Source organism: Chlorocebus sabaeus, chromosome 10 (genome assembly GCF_047675955.1).
Source record: "Chlorocebus sabaeus isolate Y175 chromosome 10, mChlSab1.0.hap1, whole genome shotgun sequence".
Lineage (NCBI taxonomy): Eukaryota > Metazoa > Chordata > Mammalia > Primates > Cercopithecidae > Chlorocebus > Chlorocebus sabaeus.
Window position 1 is genome coordinate 16,286,452 of NC_132913.1, and position 21,752 is coordinate 16,308,203.

At 36.1% G+C, this 21,752-nt stretch overlaps 1 protein-coding gene across 2 annotated transcripts in view; it reads right to left on the bottom strand.

Annotated features, from left to right (window-relative positions):
* Nucleotides 1-21,752, bottom strand: part of DPP10 (dipeptidyl peptidase like 10) — a 687,795-nt gene that overhangs the window by 536,820 nt on the left and 129,223 nt on the right. For both annotated transcript variants that reach the window (XM_007964753.3, XM_007964755.3), the window contains exon 2: nucleotides 1,664-1,778. In XM_007964753.3, the coding sequence (XP_007962944.3) occupies nucleotides 1,664-1,778 (115 nt within the window). The remainder of the gene's footprint in view (nucleotides 1-1,663; nucleotides 1,779-21,752) is intronic.

Here is a 21,752-nt window from a genome sequence, read left to right on the forward strand (position 1 = left end):
AACTCTACATGGCCTTTCTTGTATCGACTCTCAAGGATGCCAAAGTATCACTATGGCCTCAGTGAGGAACAAGAAAACCTGAGAAAGTGAACCACTGGGCCAAGGATGCTAGAATCAGGATGAAAGAAAAGAGTTCAAGAGAAATACACAGGAATTGTGACAGGAATACCTCCATGTGGCTAAGAGCCATCAATAGAAGGCCTCAATATCAACTCATTCATTTTTTTTATAATTACTTTAAACTTCATATGTTTAAGTGAAACACCATGCTGAAACTCATCTTCCTGTAACAAAGATTCTTGGCATTGTGCAGCAACTTAGAGCCATTATATTGCTCAATTACACTGTATTGCAGATGTACGAATGAGGCAGTTAAGAAAAGGTTTCTGGGGAGAATGCTGGATAAGCCAACTTTTACCAGGGAATTTTTTCTTTCTTCTTTTCCAATTACCTTTCTCTCCTCCTTCCTCCCTACTATCTCCCTTAATTTCTTTCTCAACCTCTCCACATGTTAACTAATATCTAAAAACTGTATTTTTAGCAGTCTACACATTTCAAAGTCAATATTTTTACAAAGATGGTATATTTCACAAAGTGTCTCACTGGAACAATTGATACTGCCATTTGTATAATTAGTCACCAAAATTACTTGACTAAATGACTCTGAAAAACAGTTAGCGTTAATCGTATTTTGTACATCAGGAAATAAGTTCAGTGTGCTTAAGGGGCTCATAAAACAACGAAACTAAGACAAACCTGAAGTGGAAATAAATAACATTCAACAACAGGCTATAATTTTAAAATATCAGTTGATTTTTTGATTCATTCAATCCTATCCCAGAAACGACTATTTTTCATAACACTGTATCATATGTGGGTGTTCAGTCTTTGAGAAAAACAGTTGGGTGGGTGGGTCGCAGCAACATGCCAAATGTATCTGGAAGACAATTGGGGGAGTTTACAAGTGATCCCCTTATCTCTGCCTTCCTTATTAGTACCTACTAAAGACTAATAAATCTCGTGGGTATTGAAATAGTCCCCAGAAAGAAGCACAATGATCATTTCCATATTAGTATTAAACTCTTTAATCTGAAGAACACAGTCCAAAAATCATTGCAAGCGCAACTTGCAAAGGTTCTTTAGATAGGGTAGAAACTTAGAATGTGAAAACTTTAAGGAAAGGAAGGAAAAGAAGGCATAAGAAAGAGGTGTCCAAATATAGAGGCTTAGATCACTCTCTTTCGATCTGATCTTCTTTTTCCAACAATTCCTCTCTTCCATTTCCATACAGTTGGGTTATCAACTATATATAGAAACTTCCAGATGCCACTCCCTCATCTTCAACCCACAATAAAAGTCAAATGTCTTCTGCATTTATCAAACTAACACATAGTAAGTCTGTAAGTGGCAATAGAGACCAAAAATCTCCTTGGCATTCTCAACTTACATATTTTACATTTTCAGCTTCCCCAAAATATCCTGCATGATATTTGAACTGCAGAATTATTGTGCCATTTGCAAAATGTCTGATTATGCTTTTTTCCAAAATTCCAACCCATGCTAATGTGCCCTAAGATACCACATATTGCTACCCTCTTAAGGCATTTGAATGTGAAATCATCATCCACAATACCATCATAAGAGAGGAATAAAGACAGATTACCTGGGGTTAAGAGGATGACTGACATAGTGATGAGTGAGCATACAACTAAAATCACCAGCAGAGCAATAGCAATTCCCTTCCAGTTTCTCTGTGGAGGGCTGTTACTTCCCAGTTCCTACCGAGATAGAAAAAAAAGTTTTGTAATTATACATGCTCCAAGAGAAATGTATTCATAAAGGAATGATTCAGTGCATGGCACAATCACAGTTTGAAAGCTGATTAGAATCCATTTCCTCTTCGGTAGTTCATTTAATTATTCAAAAGTGCACGTATTATAAATGGCTATCTTTTGGGGGGCAATCTGATCTCTCTGTGAGCTAAACCAGCAGAGTTTTATGCTTGCTGTCCAAAATGTAGATGGTGTAAAAATGCATTGACTATAAACACCAGGATGATAGCCAAAATACTCTGAAAAATAATTATGGAAATAGAGTGAGTCCATTTACATTTATTCTTGCTACAATGGGACCTATAATAAAGATGTAAATACAAATGTTCTTGAAGCACTATGGACTACTTTCTAACTGGATGGGGAAAAGATCAGAAATGAGAAAATCAGGCCAGGCGCACTGGCTCACGCCTGTAATCCCAGCACTTTGGGGGGCCAAGACGGGTGGATCATGAGGTCAGGAGATCGAGACCATCCTGGCTAACACGGTGAAACCCCGTCTCTACTAAAAATACAAAAAAAATTAGCCGGGTGTGGTGGCGGGCACCTGTATTCCCAGCTACTCGGGAGGCTGAGGCAGGAGAACGGTGTGAACCCAGGAGGCGGAGTTTGCAGTGAGCTGAGATCCGGCCACTGCACTCCAGCCTGGGCGACAGAGCGAGACTCCGTCTCAAAAAAAAAAAAAAAAAAAAAAAAAAAAAAGAAATGGGAAAATCATTCAAAATGTCCCTCACCGCAGAGCAGCACACATTTGTTAACCGAACGGGTCTCTTTTAAATAGTTCTTCCACTACTCATAAAAACCAACAGGATGTAGTAACTAAACTAAATGAGTCCTTCTGTATCAGTGGTTAATGACACTTGCTGGGCAACATGGATGATATTGGCAAAAGGTATGGTTGATGAGGAAAATAAACTTGTACATCTCTCACAATGCACGTGGTAAAGCTATTCATTCCTCCAATGTTCTGTGCTCTACTGGGTTTACTAGATATGTGTGGGCATAACTCACCAAAGCAAAGCACAGATCACATTGATTTGAAATGAATGTCAGCTTTTCTGTGCAATAGAGTTTATAAAACACTGAGCTTCTTGTTGTTTTTTTTTCTTCCTCCTCCATTTTCCACCTGCTTTTCATCCTTTCTCAATACAGCCCTCTTTATTCAGAAATGGCTAACCGATTTGGTGATAAAGGACACAAAATTTAAAGGTATCCAGCTTACAACAAGTGCACAAATCACCCAAGAAGCCATACAGACAGTAGCATTGTTTTAAACAAACATAAACAGAATAGCAAACATTTAATAAATTGTACATGAGTTCCAGTGACTCACAGATGAAAACATTGATGCCAATATTCATATAGTTATTTTGGTGTTGAATTGTGCCATAAACCCATCAGATTTAAAGAACTAGATTCTAAATAAATACAAGAAGAAACCATGCATAGGAGGCATTTTGTTGTTTGCTGTTTCCCTTCTCAGATAAATCACTCTAAGTTAGTCTTTCATTCTGATAAACCAAATCCAGGAGAGATCAATTCCACTTTTGCTTAAATGACTTGCTCCACACCTCTTTTTCAAATAATGCTTATTATCCAACACTTCTATTCCTCTTGCACTTTAGGATTTTCATCCATATTTTCCACGTAAATCAAGACAGTGGGTCCCCCAAATTATCAGCTTTAGAGAAGTGATATAAAGACGATCAATAGTTGTCTTGTGAACATAAACCCTTATCTGGAATGCAACATTCTTGCAGGTTTCTAGGTGAGTTTCTTTGTCAGAATGTGTGTGCTGTGATGATTGGTGATTCTCTATAATAATGCCCTAATTCGAGGCTACCCAGAAGGTAGAGTGACAGAACGAGAGAGGTTGCTGCTGTAAATCAAAGTCTACAGTGGTCTGAAAGTTGGGAAATACTCATGTCAAGAACTGAGACAGTGAAAACAGGGGCAGTAACCAACAGCAAATGAGTATCTGGGCCAAGAACCATAAGTATTTCCCTATTTATTAACTCTAAGGGAAGCAAGCATGTATTATTGTTTCACAATGTAAGAAAAGGGAAAAAGAATAGAAATGTAGCAATTATAACTGACTTTTCAATTCAGTAAGAGAATCAAGAAAAAATTATAAACTGAAATTGACTGATTATGATTTTGATAGGTTGTCACTCCAACTCATAATAAACTATTTGAGAAATGACTTTTGACTGTACTCTTCAGTTTGTGACTATAATAAAACCATGTAATGTCTACCAGACATAGTCTAACAAAGAGTAATAATAGCTTATATATATTATTATGTATCTGGTATTGAAATATTTTAGATTTACAATCTCACATAATCCTTAAAATAATCATGTAAGATAAGTGTCATCTTCACAAATTTGCAGATAAGAAAATGGGATTTGAAGAGATCAGTAACTTATCCATTTATTGCCAATAAGTGAGAGAGCTGGAGTTCTAGTTCATAAAATTTGATTATAAAGATCTCACTTAACCACTATAATGCCATTTGTAAAGATAAATATTTCTAGAACAAGTACATTAAAGAATCAATAAATCAGTAAGTTATTTGGACCCATACATAACTGTACATCAATACCTTTTATTTGGGAAAATGCACAGTAATATTTGGAATTCAGTAATGCTATCCTGAATTCATTAATTTTTGCAAATAAATGTGTATTTTCCCAGTCACAACTGACTATGGAAGTCCACCATTTAAAGAGCGGTAAAACAAATTTGAGTGAGACATATTTTTATGTTCATAAAGTAATGCACATAAGAATGTGTGGTTCCTCTGAAATGACTCATCAATGCTCAAGGCATATACAAGTCCCTGTTTGAGAACTGCTGACCTAATGGATGTAATATAATTCTCCCATTTCCATCCACCTTATATTCTATTACCATTACATTTCTAAAGCATGATGTTACTTACGTTACTTTTTTCTCCAAAGTTCTTTAACATCCCTACGCTAGCTAAAGAATCAAACACAAATGTGTGAGTCTAGAAAAAATAATTATCTGTATCCATGCTCCTGTTTCCCCAGCCAGCACAATCTAATTCTGAGAAAGAATCTTGTATTTCATGCTGCTCTGATTACCATTTCCTTACATTTGCCTCAGGTGCTTCAACCTTCACATCACCATTCCATTCCTATTTCTGTTCCATCCAATCCCTTTCATATGCATCCAGTTTTAGACACTGTCAGTCATTCAACACCCTGCTCAAATGTCTCTTCTCTTGGGAGTTTCTCCTAATTATGCAAGCCACATATGACTTTCCTTTCTCTGGGGGAAAAAAAAAAAAATGCCTAAAATACATTGTACCAGTAAGTTTGAATCCAACTCTGCTACTTGAGAGCTAGTAGATTGCAAACACACTTCTAAATTATCCTGAGCCTCAATATTTTTACCTGAACAACTGGAATAACAATGATAATTATTTTTAAGTGTTGGAAGGATTAAAATAAAATAATTCATAAAAAAACTCCTACCTAAGTATACAATAAGAAAGTTTACACTAAGTGAACTGTTTGGAATGTTCTCCCTCAATACACTTGCACTCTTTCTCATCATTCATAATATTATGAGTGAACGACATCATCACCATCATAATGTTGATGGTGAATGATAGTGACGGTGTTGCTTAAAACCATGTGTAAAGATCCATCACAACCCTGTTGGGTTTAAAGTTATTAACTCCTTAATGTAAGAATCACATCTTAGAAATTGTTATTTTTTTTTAATTAAAAAAATGTTTTTAGAGAGAAGATCTTGCTCTGTCACCCAGGCTGGAGTCCTGTAGCACAATCATTGCTCACTGAAATCTCAAACTCCTGGGCTCAAGTGATCTTCCTTCCTATGTCTTCTGAGTAGCTAGGACTACAGGCATAGTGCCATTACCACTCAGTTTTGTTTTGTTTTTATTATTATTTTTTGCAAAGACAAGGTCTTCTATGTTGCCAAGGCTGGTCTCACACTCCTGGCCTCAAGCAATCCTCCCGTGTCAGCCTCCCAAAGTTCTGGGATTAAAACCATAAACCACTACACCCAATCTTAGACAATTTTAGATTCCTTACATCAGTTAACAATCTCCCGTTCTCTTAATAGGTGCTTGGAAAGTAATTGACCAGTTAATTAAGTGGTGGTGAAAGTGATCCTAATTGACTTTGTTTTTGATGACTTTCTACCATCCAACATCGGAAAGTAATCAATTCCACATGCCAGACCAACAGAACAGGTATGATCCTGGGCAGCAGCCTTAGACAAGGAACGTGTTAGGAACTTGCAACATGGTCATCTGATGCTTTGGCCACACAACAAAGTGCATGTTAGATTATGACATCACAAGGAGGGGGTCTAGAAACTTAGGGACAAACATTAAATGATCCATATATGGTGCTACTTTTGTAAATGAGCCCTCCAGTGGATGGATGCATCAGTTGAAATGCTTGTGTTCAATGTCAGATCATATTAAATATTGTGATTGCCTGGAGACACATTAGTGCTATAGTCAAAACTAAATTGCGTCTGTAACCTAACTATTTACATTATATCTACCACCAACAAATTACTCATCACTCTTCAGAGAACAGTTTAGTTTACAAGACAAGGCTTACCATTATAAAGATAGTTTATCTAAGTTCAAATTCATTTTTATTTGTTTAGGTGAAAGGAGAAAAATGCTGGGGATAATAAGTAGGAAAAATGCAAGGGTTATACACCATTTTATTTGGCAAAATAAAGAAAAAGTCTTAACTATCTGATTTGCTTTTCTTCATAAGGAAGGAAAGGGTACCAAAATTTGTTTTTTTAAAAAATGGTATTCCACTTGCACTTTCCTTTGGAAAACATCAATGTATTTATCTGCCATATGTACTCTGAAGAGAAATATAATCCATTCATATTGAAATAGTCTAAAAAACATGATATTTAGAGAAAATACAGGAAAAATCATTGCGATATTGAAATTATGTATCTAGATTCAATGTATGTTTTAACAAAAATAGATTTCCTCCAACCACCTGTCTACTTTCTAAGAAGCACAAGGAAGTTTCTTCAAAATGTCTGTATTTCTGCTTGAAAAGATGTACTTAGGCTTTTTAACCCTAGAGTATTAACATTTTTTACATTGATGCTTAGTGTCTTAACACAATCATACCAACCACTCAAAAACTTACTCACTTTTCTTTTACCCCCTCCCTGTATTTACTAGTTTCAGTATGTCTTCACATAGAATCTTAATGTTTTCTCAAAGAAGTTCAATAAAGTGCCTCAAAACTTAAAAAAATTGGGGTGTCCTCTTCCATCAGTTCACATTCTGTTAAATAGCTCAAAAGTTTGAATGTTTTTTTACTTATTTTATTTTACTGATGGTGTTTATATTTTCAACTGTAAATAATATCAAATATGTAAAGGTTTGAAATAGTCCGAAGACATTTATACTGAATAATCTGAAAATATCCTAAAGAAAGTTAAAATATTTTAAAAGTTTCTATATTGTCTCATGATATTAGAGAAACAGCATTTAAGAGTTAAAACTTTAAAACATACCCAGAATAAACTCCATCTTAAAGAAACAAGCTCTTGCAATACACCTAACAAACGTTAAGCAAGCTCTGGCTTGAAAAGCATTGAGATACAGAAATTCAATTTAAATTTCCTTTAAATAATACCATTTATCATTTAACAAAATGTACTGGAGTGTGTTAAGGCTTGGAATACCACACAAGATGAAGCTTGGAATACAAATTAAAATAAGGCCTGTTCCCAGTGAGCATAAAGTCTGAGGAAGAATTTTCTAGGCAACAATATAATACAAGGTTAAACAAATAAAGGTAAAAGAATAAGTCATAAAATTTTGCTATGGGAAATAAAGAAGAAAAATATTAATTTTCTTATACTGATGTAAAACATTCACTTTGCACATTCAATCAACATCCTATAAAAAAGGTGCTGGATATGCTGGGATTACATAACTATAAAAAATCTGGAGTGGAAAAGGAATCAGAGGAGTTTTTTAAAAAGTAAGTAGGAAATGTGTATAAAAATACACATGTAGGTATTTGGAAATTTCCACAAAGGGTTCATTTTTTTTCCTTCTGGAAAAAATAATTGACAACATTTATAAGCTATAATAGATTAATAAGCATAAAAGGAACTGAGATAATTTTCAAGGCATTTCCAAAAGAAGCAGGCAAAATCTGATTTTGCCTCCAAGAAACAAATAACTTTTGCACTATTTAAAATATTTTATAACATATTGAAGGCAGAAAAAAATTCTAAATTTTTATTAAGATCATGTTGTCTGAATAGTATGTCTGAAAAAATACCACAAAAAGAAAATTTAAATTCAATTACAAGAAATAAATGCAATTATACTAAATAAAACTTTAGTCAATTGAATGTAAGAGTTTAGTATAAATAACAAATACTATGGACTACTGTCTAGTATTAGGAGAAACAGTCATGGTTTCCTACAAGACATTAGTTAAGAATACCAATAAAGAAAATATAATCATGGAGATCATTTCTCATATTTAATTTGCACTTAATACTTATTCTGCCTACTGCTTCTTAAAATTGCTCATTGTTCCGATGCCATTCAGTTTCCTCATTTATCCTTCTTCTATGATTAGAGAACTCTATGCTAAGTAAAGTAATTTTTTATAACTTATTACAAGTTACACATTTTTCAAAATTATGCTCTTTATAGGTTTATGCTGTTGACCTACATAAGGCTAAATATGCCAATTCATATTGAAATCTGAGTTATGGACCAAATGCATCAACATCAGCTGGAAGCTTATTAGAAGTGCCAAGCAAGTGTCTTTTGTTGCCCTTCTTTCTGTTTGTTTGTTTTATCTTACTTTGGGATTGTTTGTTTTTCTTGTTTTTGTTTTTGAGACAGGTTCATGCTCTGGCACTCAGGCTGGACGGCAGTGGCACAATCATGGCTCACTGTAGTCTCAACCTCCTGGGCTCATGCAATCCTCCCACTTCAGCCTCCCAAGTAGCTGGGACCACAGAAATGTACCACTGTACCTGGCTACCTTTTTTCTATATATTTTGTGTAGAGATGGGAGCTTGCATTGTTGTCTAAGCTTGGGTTTGTTTGTTTATAATTAATTTGTTTATGAAGGAACTGGCAATTATATGAGTTGCAATTTGCATTTATCACTCCCTAATAATTATGATTATTGGTGACACACTTGGATATGGTTTGGATTTATGGCCCTACCCAAATAACATGTTGGAGAAGGGGCCTAGTGGGATCAATTGGAGAAGGAATCTAGTGGATGATGGGGGCAGATTTTCCTCTTGCTCTTCTCATGAAAGTGAGTGAGTTCTCACAAGATTTGATGGTTTAAAAGTGTGTGGCACTTCCCCCTTCGCTCACTCTCTCTCTTGCTCTGCCATGGTAACAGGTATTTGCTTCTCCTTTGCCTTCCACCGTGATGGTAAGTTTCCTGAGGCCGTCATGCTTCCTGTTAAGCCTGTGGAACTGTGAGTCAATTACACTCTTTTCTTCATAAATTACCTAGTGTTAGATAGTTATTTACAGTAATGTGAAAACGAAATAATACACACTCCTAGACGAATTAATAGTAAACTAGAAACAAAATAAGTGTGACAGTTATCCTTAATACATTGTGTGTTGTTAGTTTTAGACTTTTAGCATCATGATTTAGAGTTCTAAGATAGGACTAAGCAACTGTGATTCTGGACACATTTAGGATTAAAACCTACAACTAACGCTATTAAAAAAGACAAAATACAAACAAACAGATTTGATGTCAGAAAGATGGCAAATTAGAAAGCTCCAGGTCCTCATTCCCCCACAGGATCATCAAGTAAACTACTAGCGACTCACTAAAACAGCTTTTCGGGAGCTCTGGTAACCAGTCAAATTCACTCCTTTCCAACCACGTGACTGCCCCAGCAAGAAAAAGCCACAGTGCAATTGTGCTTCCCCACCTTGGAACAGTGAGTGCAGTAAAACAGAAGTAGCCCACTTTCCAGTATTTTTCTCTCAGGAAGGAAGGAGGGCAGTGGAACTTATTTTGCACAGTTCTGACCTGTCTGTGGGCTGCCTGTGGGCTGCCGGTGGGACTGGTTTCTGTCTTGCCTCAATTGGAGCTTTCAGATGAAACCGAATATATAGTTTGAATCTCAGTTTGGAAGCCACGGAAAACTGTGATGGGTAACATAGTTTGTGAAAACTGCAAGAGTATGCTGACATGCAGAAACTGTGGGCAATACATTATGGAAAGAGTAGTACAGAGGAACAGCCAAAATTGCAGGAAGAAGCAGGGGTGAAACTCTTAGGGATGGATAATAAAACATAGCAAAGCAGCCTTCACAATAAATAAATAAATAAATAAATAAATAAATAAATAAATAAAAGCATCCCTGTCTATGGGGCAATCAGGAGAGAATACCACACACACAGGCCCTGGGAAGACATGCCTAGAAAAGGCCTGAGAAAAGCTTAAACTTTCATGCTGGGCTATTTAGAGAACGTCTCACTCCACACTGTCTACAATGACTGGAAGAAGTGTCTGATTTTTCAAGCACCCAATTTTCAACGAAAGATCACAAGGCATATAAAGAAATAGGGAAATCTAGTCCTTTCAAAAGATCAAAATAAATCTCCGGAAACCAACCTTAAAGAATCAAGGCTTCAGATTTACTAGAGAAAGATTTTTAAACAACTGCCTTAAACACACTCTGAGAGCTAAAGAAAAGTAATGACAAACTAAAGAAAATCAGGAAAATGGTACATAAGAAAACTGAGAGTATTTAAAACGACATCGAAATTGTAGCTGGAAATTCATATTGTGATATATCTAACAGAACAGTAAAACAGGATTATCATTAATAATCCATAGTAATTCCACTTCTGGTTATATACCCAAAACAAGTGAAAGCAGTGATACAAACAGATATTTGTACACCTCTGTTCAAAGACGCATTATTCACAATAGCAAAATGTGGAAACAACCCAGATGACCATTGATAAATGAACAGAATAACAAAATGTGGTGTGTGTGCCTGTGTGTGTGTGTATGAGTATTATTCAGCTTTGAAAATGAAGGAAATCCTGACAATTGCTACAATAGAGATGAACTTTAAAAACACTGTGTTAAGGGGAATAAAGTCAGCCACAAACAGACAAATACTGTATCATTCCACTTAAAAGAAGTCCCTTAAGTAGTCAAATACTTAGAGACAGAAGGCAGAATGGTAGCTGTTAGGGGCTGAAGAGAGGAAAAAATGGGAAGTTACCTTTTTAATGGTTATGCAGTTTCAGTTTGATAAGATGAAAAAAGTTCTAGAGCTGGTTGGTGGTGATGGTTGCACAACAACGTGAATGTACTTAATGTCAATGAACTGTACAGTTAAAAATAATACAGTTAAAAACTGTACTGTTGAAAATAACAAAAATTTATAATAAAATATATAAAATAATAACATTTATAATAGCAAAACAATATATTAAATGTGTTTAGAAAGTATTATTGTTCAAAGAGAGAAAACCACAAAATGTTATTAGAGAATTTATAGGACCACTTGAAGGATGTAGAGAATCTTCAAATTCCTGTTAAGGAAAATTCAATGTGATAAAGGTGTCCATTCTTCCTAGATTAATCTACAAATTTAAAGTAATTCCAGTGAAAATCCAAATAAAACCCTTTTTTTCTTAACTGATAAAGTGATTTTAAAATTTAGATGGAAAAATAATCATATAAAATAATAATTTTGAGATAATATCTGATGGACATCAGTTATCAAAATGTAATATAAATCTGTGCTAATGTGTAATGTGTGGTATGAATAAGAACAGAAAAATATAGAAGCAAAACTATATTTCAGGGAAAAATGTTGCAGGCACACAAACACATTAGTTATATTTTATAGATGGAATTTATATATGTCTTATATATGTCTGTATAATTTATAGACAGAATTAGTTATATTTTAATCTCTATTTTCCCACAAGACTTTCATTCTGCAAAGAAGGACAATTAGGGTTGTGCAAAACATTCCAATGAGAAATACTGTGATCTCCATGGAGCCCAGTCAGACAGTCAATTTTTCCATCATCTTACAATATTTCTTATCAGCATTCCAATCCTTTCATTGCTGAAGCCTCCCAGGAGAACCTTTTCTTGGCTCCTGTGACACCATACTTTCCTGTTTGTTGTTTGCTAGGAACTTTTCCAATTTCTCAAAATTGTGCATTTGCCCAGACCTTGGTGCTGGCCCACATCTTTTCTTTACATGAACATTATTTCTAGTGATATCATTCAATAGCACTTTTTATATTACCCATATTTTCTATCAACCTTATATGTTAATGTTAGGAACAGAATACATGGACAAGATATTTTTAGAAAGAGGGATAGAAACTGAAATTGACCTCTAAATGGATAGAAAGCAGTCTACTTAGAGGTATTACAGTTACATTATTCAGACAGACAATCTTCTCCCTATATATGTAACACATCCCTCATACATATCCAAGTCAGTTGCTATTTAGAGTGCCTATTGCTTCTTAAAATTGCCCATGAGATTCATGCCATTTAGTTTCCTACTTTTACTTTTTCCCATTTCTCTGATGAAAGGACTCTGTGCTAAGGAGAGTACATATTTTGATCAAGCCTTCATATTTTTCAAAATTTGGTTTCTTAGTAGGTTGCTTCTGTCTACCTATTTAGACAATGCCTTAGCTCAGTGCAATGCATGGACCAGTAGGGTCAGCATCGTCTGAAAGCTTGTTGAAAATAAAAATTATTCAGCCCCATCACAGACCTTCTGAATCTCCACGGCCATGGAAGTCCTAACAGCCACTTTTAACAGGCTCTCCAGGTGACTCTACTGTGTGCTGAAGCCTAGGAAACATTCCCAAAAGTCAGTGCTACTCAAAATATGGTCAGCTTCACCCCTGAGCTTATAAATGCAAATCATTCATCCCCAACTCAGACCTAGTGAGTTCCCAGGGAGGGAAGGACTGAGCAATCTTTGTTGTAACAAGCTCTCCAGATGATTCCTGTGCACACTCAAATTGGAGAATCCCTACCATGGAGATTAAGTCCTTGAGTGATACAGTTCTGAAACTGCTAAAATGAACAATCTTACACTCAGAGGAATTTGGTAAACGCATTATGAGTTAGTGGTTTCGGAACCAGTACACCTGCATTTTAATATCTAATTATCTATTTACTAGCTCTGTTACATACACGATTGACCTAATCTATTTAAGCATAATTATAAGCCTAACTAGTTTTGCCTAACACACATGATCAGGCTTATGAATCTTCCTCCATACATGTTATTTTCCAAATTATGTTCAAGTCTAAACTGAGTTCCACCTGGTCAGAGACTATTTCACACTCATTTTTGTATCCATAACACCTGGTAAAGCACATACTAAGTACTGACAAAATATTTGGACTGAAGCACTAAGCTCAGCCTTATTCCTTAAAGTTAGGAATAGGGTCTTTAATCTTGAGGGATGCATTTCAGCATTGTGAGGACTGGGGGATAACTAGCTATCTGCATCTCAAACATAGAAAAGACATCCCAGGAGTACAGTTGTTGACCCATCCTGGGAACTATAAACTGTGGTTGAAAGAGCACTAAAAGAATGTCAGTGATCTACAAACTGGAACAATAGCCCCATATTTCTGGGGCTGATAAGCCTCTATGGATGAATAGGAAGCCAGACAATCATCTTTAAGCTTCATTTCAGGAGATGAGCAGGCTGCATATATAATCTTCTGCTACATTCTGCCTAAAGTTCTAGGCAAAACATAGCAGAAAGATCATATTTGCAGCCCAATCATCTAGAAGTAGTTTCTAGTTAACAGACTAGACTCTTGTCCACAAGGAGAGTAGAGAATATAGTTACTTCTCATTGCATTTGCAATGCCAAGCGAAGTTCTTGGTGCACCACGCATCCACTTATATTTATGAAACAGATGAATGTAACAAACCCGAAACTATTTTTTGGCTTAGTATAGTATTTTTTCTTTATCATCTTGATGTTACTTTTAGAATGTCAAATATTGATTCTCAGTAGCCTTTTACACTTAATTTTATATCAAAGTGTGATATAAAACTCTCTTGACAACAGATAATCCATATCTAATGTGGAATATTCATTGAAGAACGATAGAAAATAGTAAACTTGGCAGCCTGGTCTGCCCACCTGGGCTGCCCATTAATAATTACTTGTATGATTTAAGATAAGGCTTTCATCTTCCTAGGCATAAAACGGGAACAGCAGTGTGTGTCCAGCTTATGCCATGCGGCATTATCTGATGCAGCCAGCATGTCACAAAACCCAGCCCCACTCATCTACTTCCTAGATATAACACAGGCTCACGCTGCTCACATAGAAAATAGAAGTGATACTTGCATACAGTTTTTATGAGCTTTCCGAGAAATAATAAATAATACAAGTGAAAACTATTTATAAACTGTTTCATCTATATTAATTTAAGTCTTATAACCACATCTCACAAATTTGAAGAATTAATAAAACTATACATAATCGTTCTTGAAGATTAACTGTTATTGAATCAAGGAAAGTAGTTCCTCTGAAAGAGTTAGTTTTAGAACATCCGTAAACTCTTAAAGAACACGCCCCATGCACATTTTTGAAGTCTAAGTATGGTGTCAGCCTATTGCTAATGGAGGAAGAAGGAATGCATGAAAGAAGAAAGGAAGAAAAGTAGGTAAGGAAGGAAGGACTCTAGATGAACTTACTGTCCCCAAAATAAATGACAATCTATTTGGGAACACAAATAATTTATTAAACGTTAGAAGAACAAAAGAGAAAACTATATTTAAAAAATACTCAGCACTGTGGCGCAAGATGCTAAATGTAATAGGATTCAGGGAACAGAAATCCCTGATGATGTATGTTACAAATGCTAACGATCAAATCTATCCTGGCCGTTTCCCAGTTAAATAAGATCCGGGTCAAAAAGAGCTTAGATCTGAAAGGCAGAAGAAAGTTATCCCAGGCTGAGGAAACCCCCATTCGCCTGCTCTCTCTTCAAGATGAACAAGGTGTGTTTAATGTACTTCCTTTTCTAGTGGTTAGTTAAAGGTTGTAATTGACCAGGAGTCAGGTAAGATGCCAAACATAGGTTAAGAAAATAGTAAAGCCATTGGCAAAATACGACTGCATGAAAAGAACAAGTGGCACTGTAGCTTCAAGCTAAGTTCAAAGCCAGCATTACTAATTTGCTCTTCATAACACCACTGACCTTTAGATGCCGCTGAGCGTCTAGGGGACAATTTGGCAATTCACCTCATCTCCTTATCTTAACTAACTGTACTTCCTTCACCACCACAACTACCTCCCAAGCCGGAAACTTGGGTCTGATCTGGAGTTTCCTCCCTGCCTCCAGAGCAAGTGCCATTTTTCCTAAGGTTCGCCAGGGGAAAAGATAGGGGCTACAAAGATGTATGCTCGTTCAGTAGATAAATATTTCACTTTCTTAGGCATCAAAACCCATACTGAAGTAGAAACAAACACATTTGATTTAGCTCAAAATTTTATTTTTCCACATATTTATTTATTATCACTTATTAACTCTGATAAAATCAAATGTAATAAGCTTCTTTGAAAAACAATTCTGTTCATTGCAAAAAAGTTTTATTCTGCTTGAAAATAGAAGGTATAGTCACTTTTTATTTCAAGTTTAAAGATTCCATGTGTGTAGGAGAAAATGTTTCTAATACCTTCTTTACATACAGAAATCTAATGTTATAAAGAGGCAGCTACAGCTAAGACATCAATTTTACAACTCTTTCTCCAAAAGAAAAAAAGCAGAAATTAATGAAATGAGGCAGAACAGGAACTAAATGTGCTTTTAATTATTTTTATTGCTTTTGCCATTAAAAATGTTAATAAGTACCATATAGGCATTTAAAAAGGAAAGAAATAACACATTACATTTCCACTGTAGTAATCAATATTCCTATGCTGCTTTTAATTAGAAATGTTAAGAATATGTGTGTGTTTTAACTTCTCTACTACTCTGTGATGGTTATTAGCCATTTCTAACACATGTATACTATATATAGCCACTATGCAATTAAGGAAAAAAGAAATTAAGCAACATTTGGATCTTTTATCTCTATCTGCAGAAAAGTAGTATTCTGGCAATTTTTCAGAAATCCCATGGACCAAGAATAATTAAATAAACTCAAGGTAAGTTACACTTTATCTGTGCAAGTATGCATTGAACTTCATTTGTGCTCTGCTTAAAGGAGGACTTTTCTGGCTGAAATTTTTGTATGGGTGAGGAAGGCAATTACTCGCCTCAAAGCCAGTCAGTGTTTCCATTCATCTACTGAAGAGAGCCTTTTTCCCCCCGCTAGTCTTTGTGAATAGAGTAGCCAGTATCTGCAGCAGTCCCCAGAATGTCCTGTCAGTACCATTAGTTAAAAATAAGCCATCCTTCATACATTTTCAAAAGACATTTGCTCTAAAAGTTCATTTTGCGTGACTCATTCAATTACAGGTAATTTAAATATAAATTAAGAGTTTTCTTTTGTTTTGCTTTTTAAAAATATTTTCATTCTCCAAGAGAAGTGGAAAAAATCCTTCCAACCTGTGTCTGTGTTGGGAGGAGGGGTTGGGGAGGGACAGCCCATCTGCCGGGAACAGATAACCAACCTCATGCCTCTCCCTCCTGTAAAATCATTGCCACTTTGGCTGCATGAGAAACTTTGATTCATTTTGTGGTGATACTTATTAGCATCACAAAAGCATTCTGATAATTTGGTCAGATTTAATAGTTGTCTCAAACCAACTGTAGGCTTCACCTTCATACACGACATAGGTGTAAGGATTCCATATGGATAGTCACAATTGATAAGGTTAACAATGCAGTCCTAGTCATTTTTCATTTTGTTCTAGTTTTCAGAAGAGATTTTCGAAGATAAATTTAAGAACTGTTTTTCAAAGAAGAAAAGTCATAAATACCATTTTGGAAGTCCCCTTCCCCCCAAAAAGCAAAAAACAAACAGAAAGAGAGAGTACAAAACCGTAACAGTCCTTCTAGATGTAAATTTACAAAAGCTAATCCAAAAAAGAAAAAAAAAAAAAAATTTACCTACTTGTGTATGTGAGCTGAATCTCATTTCTTTTGCTCAGTGTATCCATACTGTTAATGAACCCTGATGTGTATTAGAATTTCAATACACATTTGATAAATATATTCATTCATCTCTAAAAGCAGAAGCATATTTCCCTCCTAGGTCAACCTACTAGTTAAACACATGCCCACCCACCCATGACAGCCTTTTGAACTTCTTCAGAATGATTCAATGAGGCTCCCAAGGTGTTGCAGGAAGTCAGGGACCCCGAACGGAGGGACCAGCTGAAGCCATGGCAGAAGAACATAAATTGTGAAGATTTCATGGATATTTATTAGTTCTCCAAATTAATACTTTTATAATTTCTTATGCCTGTATTTACTGCAATCTCTGAACATAAATTGTGAAGATTTCATGGACACTTATCACTTCCCCAATCAATACCCTTGTGATTTCCTATGTCTGTCTTTACTTTAATCTCTTAATCCCATCATCTTCGTAAACTGAGGAGGATGTATGTTGCCTCAGGACCCTGTAATGATTGTGTTAACTGCACAAATTGTTTGTAGAGTATGTGTGTTTGAACAATATGAAATCTGGGCACTTTGAAAACCGAACAGGATAACAGTAATGTTCAGGGAACAAGGGAGATAACATTAAACTCTGACCGCCGGTGAGCCGGACGGAACAGAGCCATATTTTTCTTCTTTCAAAAGCAAACAAGAGAAACGTTGCTGAATTCTTTTTCTCAGCAAGGAACATCCCTGAGAAAGAGAATGCGCCCCTGAGGGTAGGCCTCTAAAATGGCCGCTTTAGGGGCAGCTGTCTTTTATGGTCAAAGACAAAGGGATGAAATAAGCCCCGGTCTCCTGAAGCACTCTCAGGCTTATTAGGAAGAGGAAATTCCCGCCTAATAAACTTTGGTCAGACCGGTCATCTGCTCTCAAACCCTGTCTCCCAATAAGATGTTATCAATGACAATGCGTGCCTGAAACTTCATTAGCAATTTTAATTTCATCCCATCCTGTGGTCCTGTGATCTTGCCCTGTCTCCATTTACTTTGTGATATTTTATTACCTTGTGAAGCATGTGATCTCTGTGACCCACACCCTATTTGCACACTCCCTCCCCTTTTGAAAATCACTAACAAAAACTTGCTGGTTTTACAGCTCAGGGAGCATCACGGAACCTGCTGACATGTGATGTCTCCCCCGGACACCCAGCTTTAAAATTCCTCTCTTTTATATTCTTTCCCTTTATTTCTCAGACCAGTTGATGCTTAGGGAAATAGAAAAGAATCCATGTTGAATACCGGGGGTGGGATTTCCTCCGATACCAAGGCATCCCTCCCTAGTCTGCTTATGGCATTTGGCTTATCCCTATGGTAGCACTTATCAAATTAAATCTGTTTGTCCAGTTTGAAGTGTCTTTCACAAGACTAGATCTTCAGTCCATTGAATTGGGTAGGAATGACTGGCAAAGTATATACCACTAACAGACTGAGTGGGTTCCTTTATAAGAAAGATATTTCTTGTGTTGTTTTTCATGTTAGAAAATCGCTCATTGTGTATCTCTTTCTTTTGACTTGGCTGTCAGGGAAGACAATGAGTATGAAAAACAAAGTGCTTCTTTATAGTCTTAGTTTGTTCCTTCAGCAAGAGCAGAGATTTACTGACATCCATGTTGATTCAGGTTGCAGTGATCAAATATGAACTTTTACAGGATCACCCAGGGTTTATGACTCTAACATAACTTTCCTTTGTCTCTTTCTCCATCATTCTCTCCCATTTTAAAAAAATATATATCATTTTGTAATACCCATGCTGCCTGTCCTTCCACTTACAGGATACATTACTGTAATGAAGCTCTATGTTACTAAATCACACAGTTTCTGAACAACTAAACGTAATTTCTTTTCTTTATTCTTTCCTTACCAGAAGCTCACCTACACCACATGATGGTGTAATAGTGAATAAAAGAAAGCACCGCCTTCTCAGAGTTGAATCACAGAAAAAGAACTGTTCCCAGACAACAGAGAAAGGCACTGCCTATGTCACGATTAATTAAATACACCTGTAGAAGCTGTGCAACAACTGGAAGAAGGTGTAAACACCACCATTGCCCTCCCAACTCTTGCCCCCTCTGATTCCCATGACACGTGAGTCTCTATGAGGAAATGAATGGACAAGGAAACATTAGGTTAATACTACTAAATACCTTAATCATATAACTGATTTTTTTCTTTCCTGATTTCACGTTCACTCAGCAACTTCTGGATGCTCATTTAGCTTTTCTGAAATACCTGCCAACAGGGACAAAAGGGCCTGACCACACTGACCCACATCCTGCCAGCTGCAAGGCCATTTTTCTTTTCTTTATCAATTTATCCTTTGGCACTGTGGCTTACTTGCTAGTCTTTGTGCCCTTGGTTAATGTGAATCTGTACCCTAGAGATGGAACCATTTAATGTGCTTATAAACATCAAAGTTTCTGTGCCCCAAACCTGAGTGCCAGGGCTCGTACCTTGGTGAATCCATCAAAATAAATGAAATGTTATGAGAAATGTAGGCACCCAGCCAGTTGGCTTCACTGAGTGATAGCCTGACCTTGGCTTTCACCTGTCTTTCAAATTGCCACAACAGACACATTCCAAAGATTCAGTCACCATCTTCAGTAGGGTCTTCAGCAATAACACATCCTAATACACCACACGACAATGCTCAGATCCTCAGTAAAAGTTAAGTGTTTCAATTGGATAGCCATGTGCTAAGTATTACAGGAAATTATTTTTGGTAAACCAATAGCATCATCAATAACAACAACAATAATAATAAGCTATATTTGTGATGTACTGAGAGTATGCTCCCAGATTTAAACACATACCACGTTGGAGGAAACAGCAGCATGGCAAGGATTTCATAAGCGGCAGAATAAATTCCAAGTCTATTCACAGATAATCTATTTTACCTGAACATTTGATGTGTGGAAGTGTTCTATCTAATGCATAAGTTAAAATATGGTGTTTTAAGGTAAGCATGGATTCAGTATGGAGAAATGAGAAAAGGGTATGCGGCATGTTTTAAAGACAAAAATTTAGATCCCAAGAATATTTCAAAAGCAGTTTTTCTTGAGTTTCTAGGCTTCTCTGGTACTATTCAGCAGGAAAGTTTAAACAATGCTGTTCTAAAATAAAATCAGAAGAGTTTAGACAATGCATTATAAATAAAAATGACAAGGAGAAAACATAATTGGTTTTATATGCAGTTATGTAGCTTTATAAATATATGAAGTCTACTATAAGGATGTTACTGAAGGGATTCATTCCTATAGAGATGAATTTAGCTGGATACAGGCTTAAACAGCACTAATGAAAATTAGACTAGTAACCACTGCACATAATGAAGGACTGGATACATATATGGCATTATCTAAATGGAATAATTTTTTACCAGAAATATTTTAGAACAAGACCTGCTATTACCTGTACTGGATATTTTAAGAAAGTTATATTAGAACACAAATGTTGGACCTGAACGACTGCTTAAAATACTTTCCATTTCTGAGTTTCTCTGATTATGTAAACTTATAGGAAAGGCAATCAATTTTCCTAGGTTTAAGCTTGGGAGAACATAGTCTAAACTATGTAATAGATTTTTAGGGAGCACATGGTAGCACAGTGCTATAGATCTGTGACATCCAGTAGCCACCTGAGCCTTGGTATTGATGAATGTGTTGAAAAGTAATGAGTCTACAATGAGGATCTGGTCAGTGACCACTCCATGCCATAAAAGACCAGTTCTGAAATGCTCATGGATATATAATTCCCAAAAGTTTCCCAGTGGCAGTTATTCCATTCTTAGTGATAAACGGGCTTAGGCATCAAGACATCCATCATTCAAATAAAGGTAGCGGTGAAAAAACTGTGTTAATAAATTAAATGTTGATACACTGGGCATATAAATTGTCTTTGAAGACAAGTAATGTGATATCAGTATCTAGCAGAACTGTGCTTCATTCAATATTTAAAGATGAAAAACAAAACACACCATTAATTTACCAGCTATTGGAAATTTGTGGTGGGGAAAATTCAATATGTTATGTTGGTTAGTAAAGCTTAAAGTTAGAATTTTTATGTCTTCAAATTTAATAACATTCTATTAATGACCTTGAGTATTTAGTCTGGGACACAGGGAAGAAGTAGTATGTAAGAATGAAGCAGAGGTGGGATGCCATGGCTCATGCCAGTAATCTGAGCACTTTGGGAGGTCAAGACAGGAGAATTGCTTGAGCACAGGAGCTCAAGATCAGCCTGGGAAACATAGGGAGACCTCTGTCTCTCCAAAAAATAAGAAATTAACCAGGCATGGCAGCACATACCTGTAATCCCAGCTACCCTGGAGGCTTGGATGAATCTCTTGAGTCTAGTAGGTCGAGTCTGCAGTGAGCTTTAATCGCACCATTGCACTCCAGACTGGGCAACAGAGCAAGACTCCGCCTCAGAAAAATAATAAACATGGGGACAAAGCCTGATTCCTGTGGTCCCATGACAAATTCTAGCCCATTCTTTGTATACAAGATGTAGAAAGATGAGTAGATTAGCAGGGATTACCATGCCTCAGAGACTGTCAAAATGATTTACCTTATCTCTGTTTTAAGATAAGACAGAAATATTCTTTGTTGGCCAAAAAAAAGAATGCCCTTCACAAGCAATGCTAGAGTGTTAGAGAATTCAGAGAAAATCTTGTTACAAGTGCATGATTATTGAGGCACCATGATTTATAGAGAAAATGA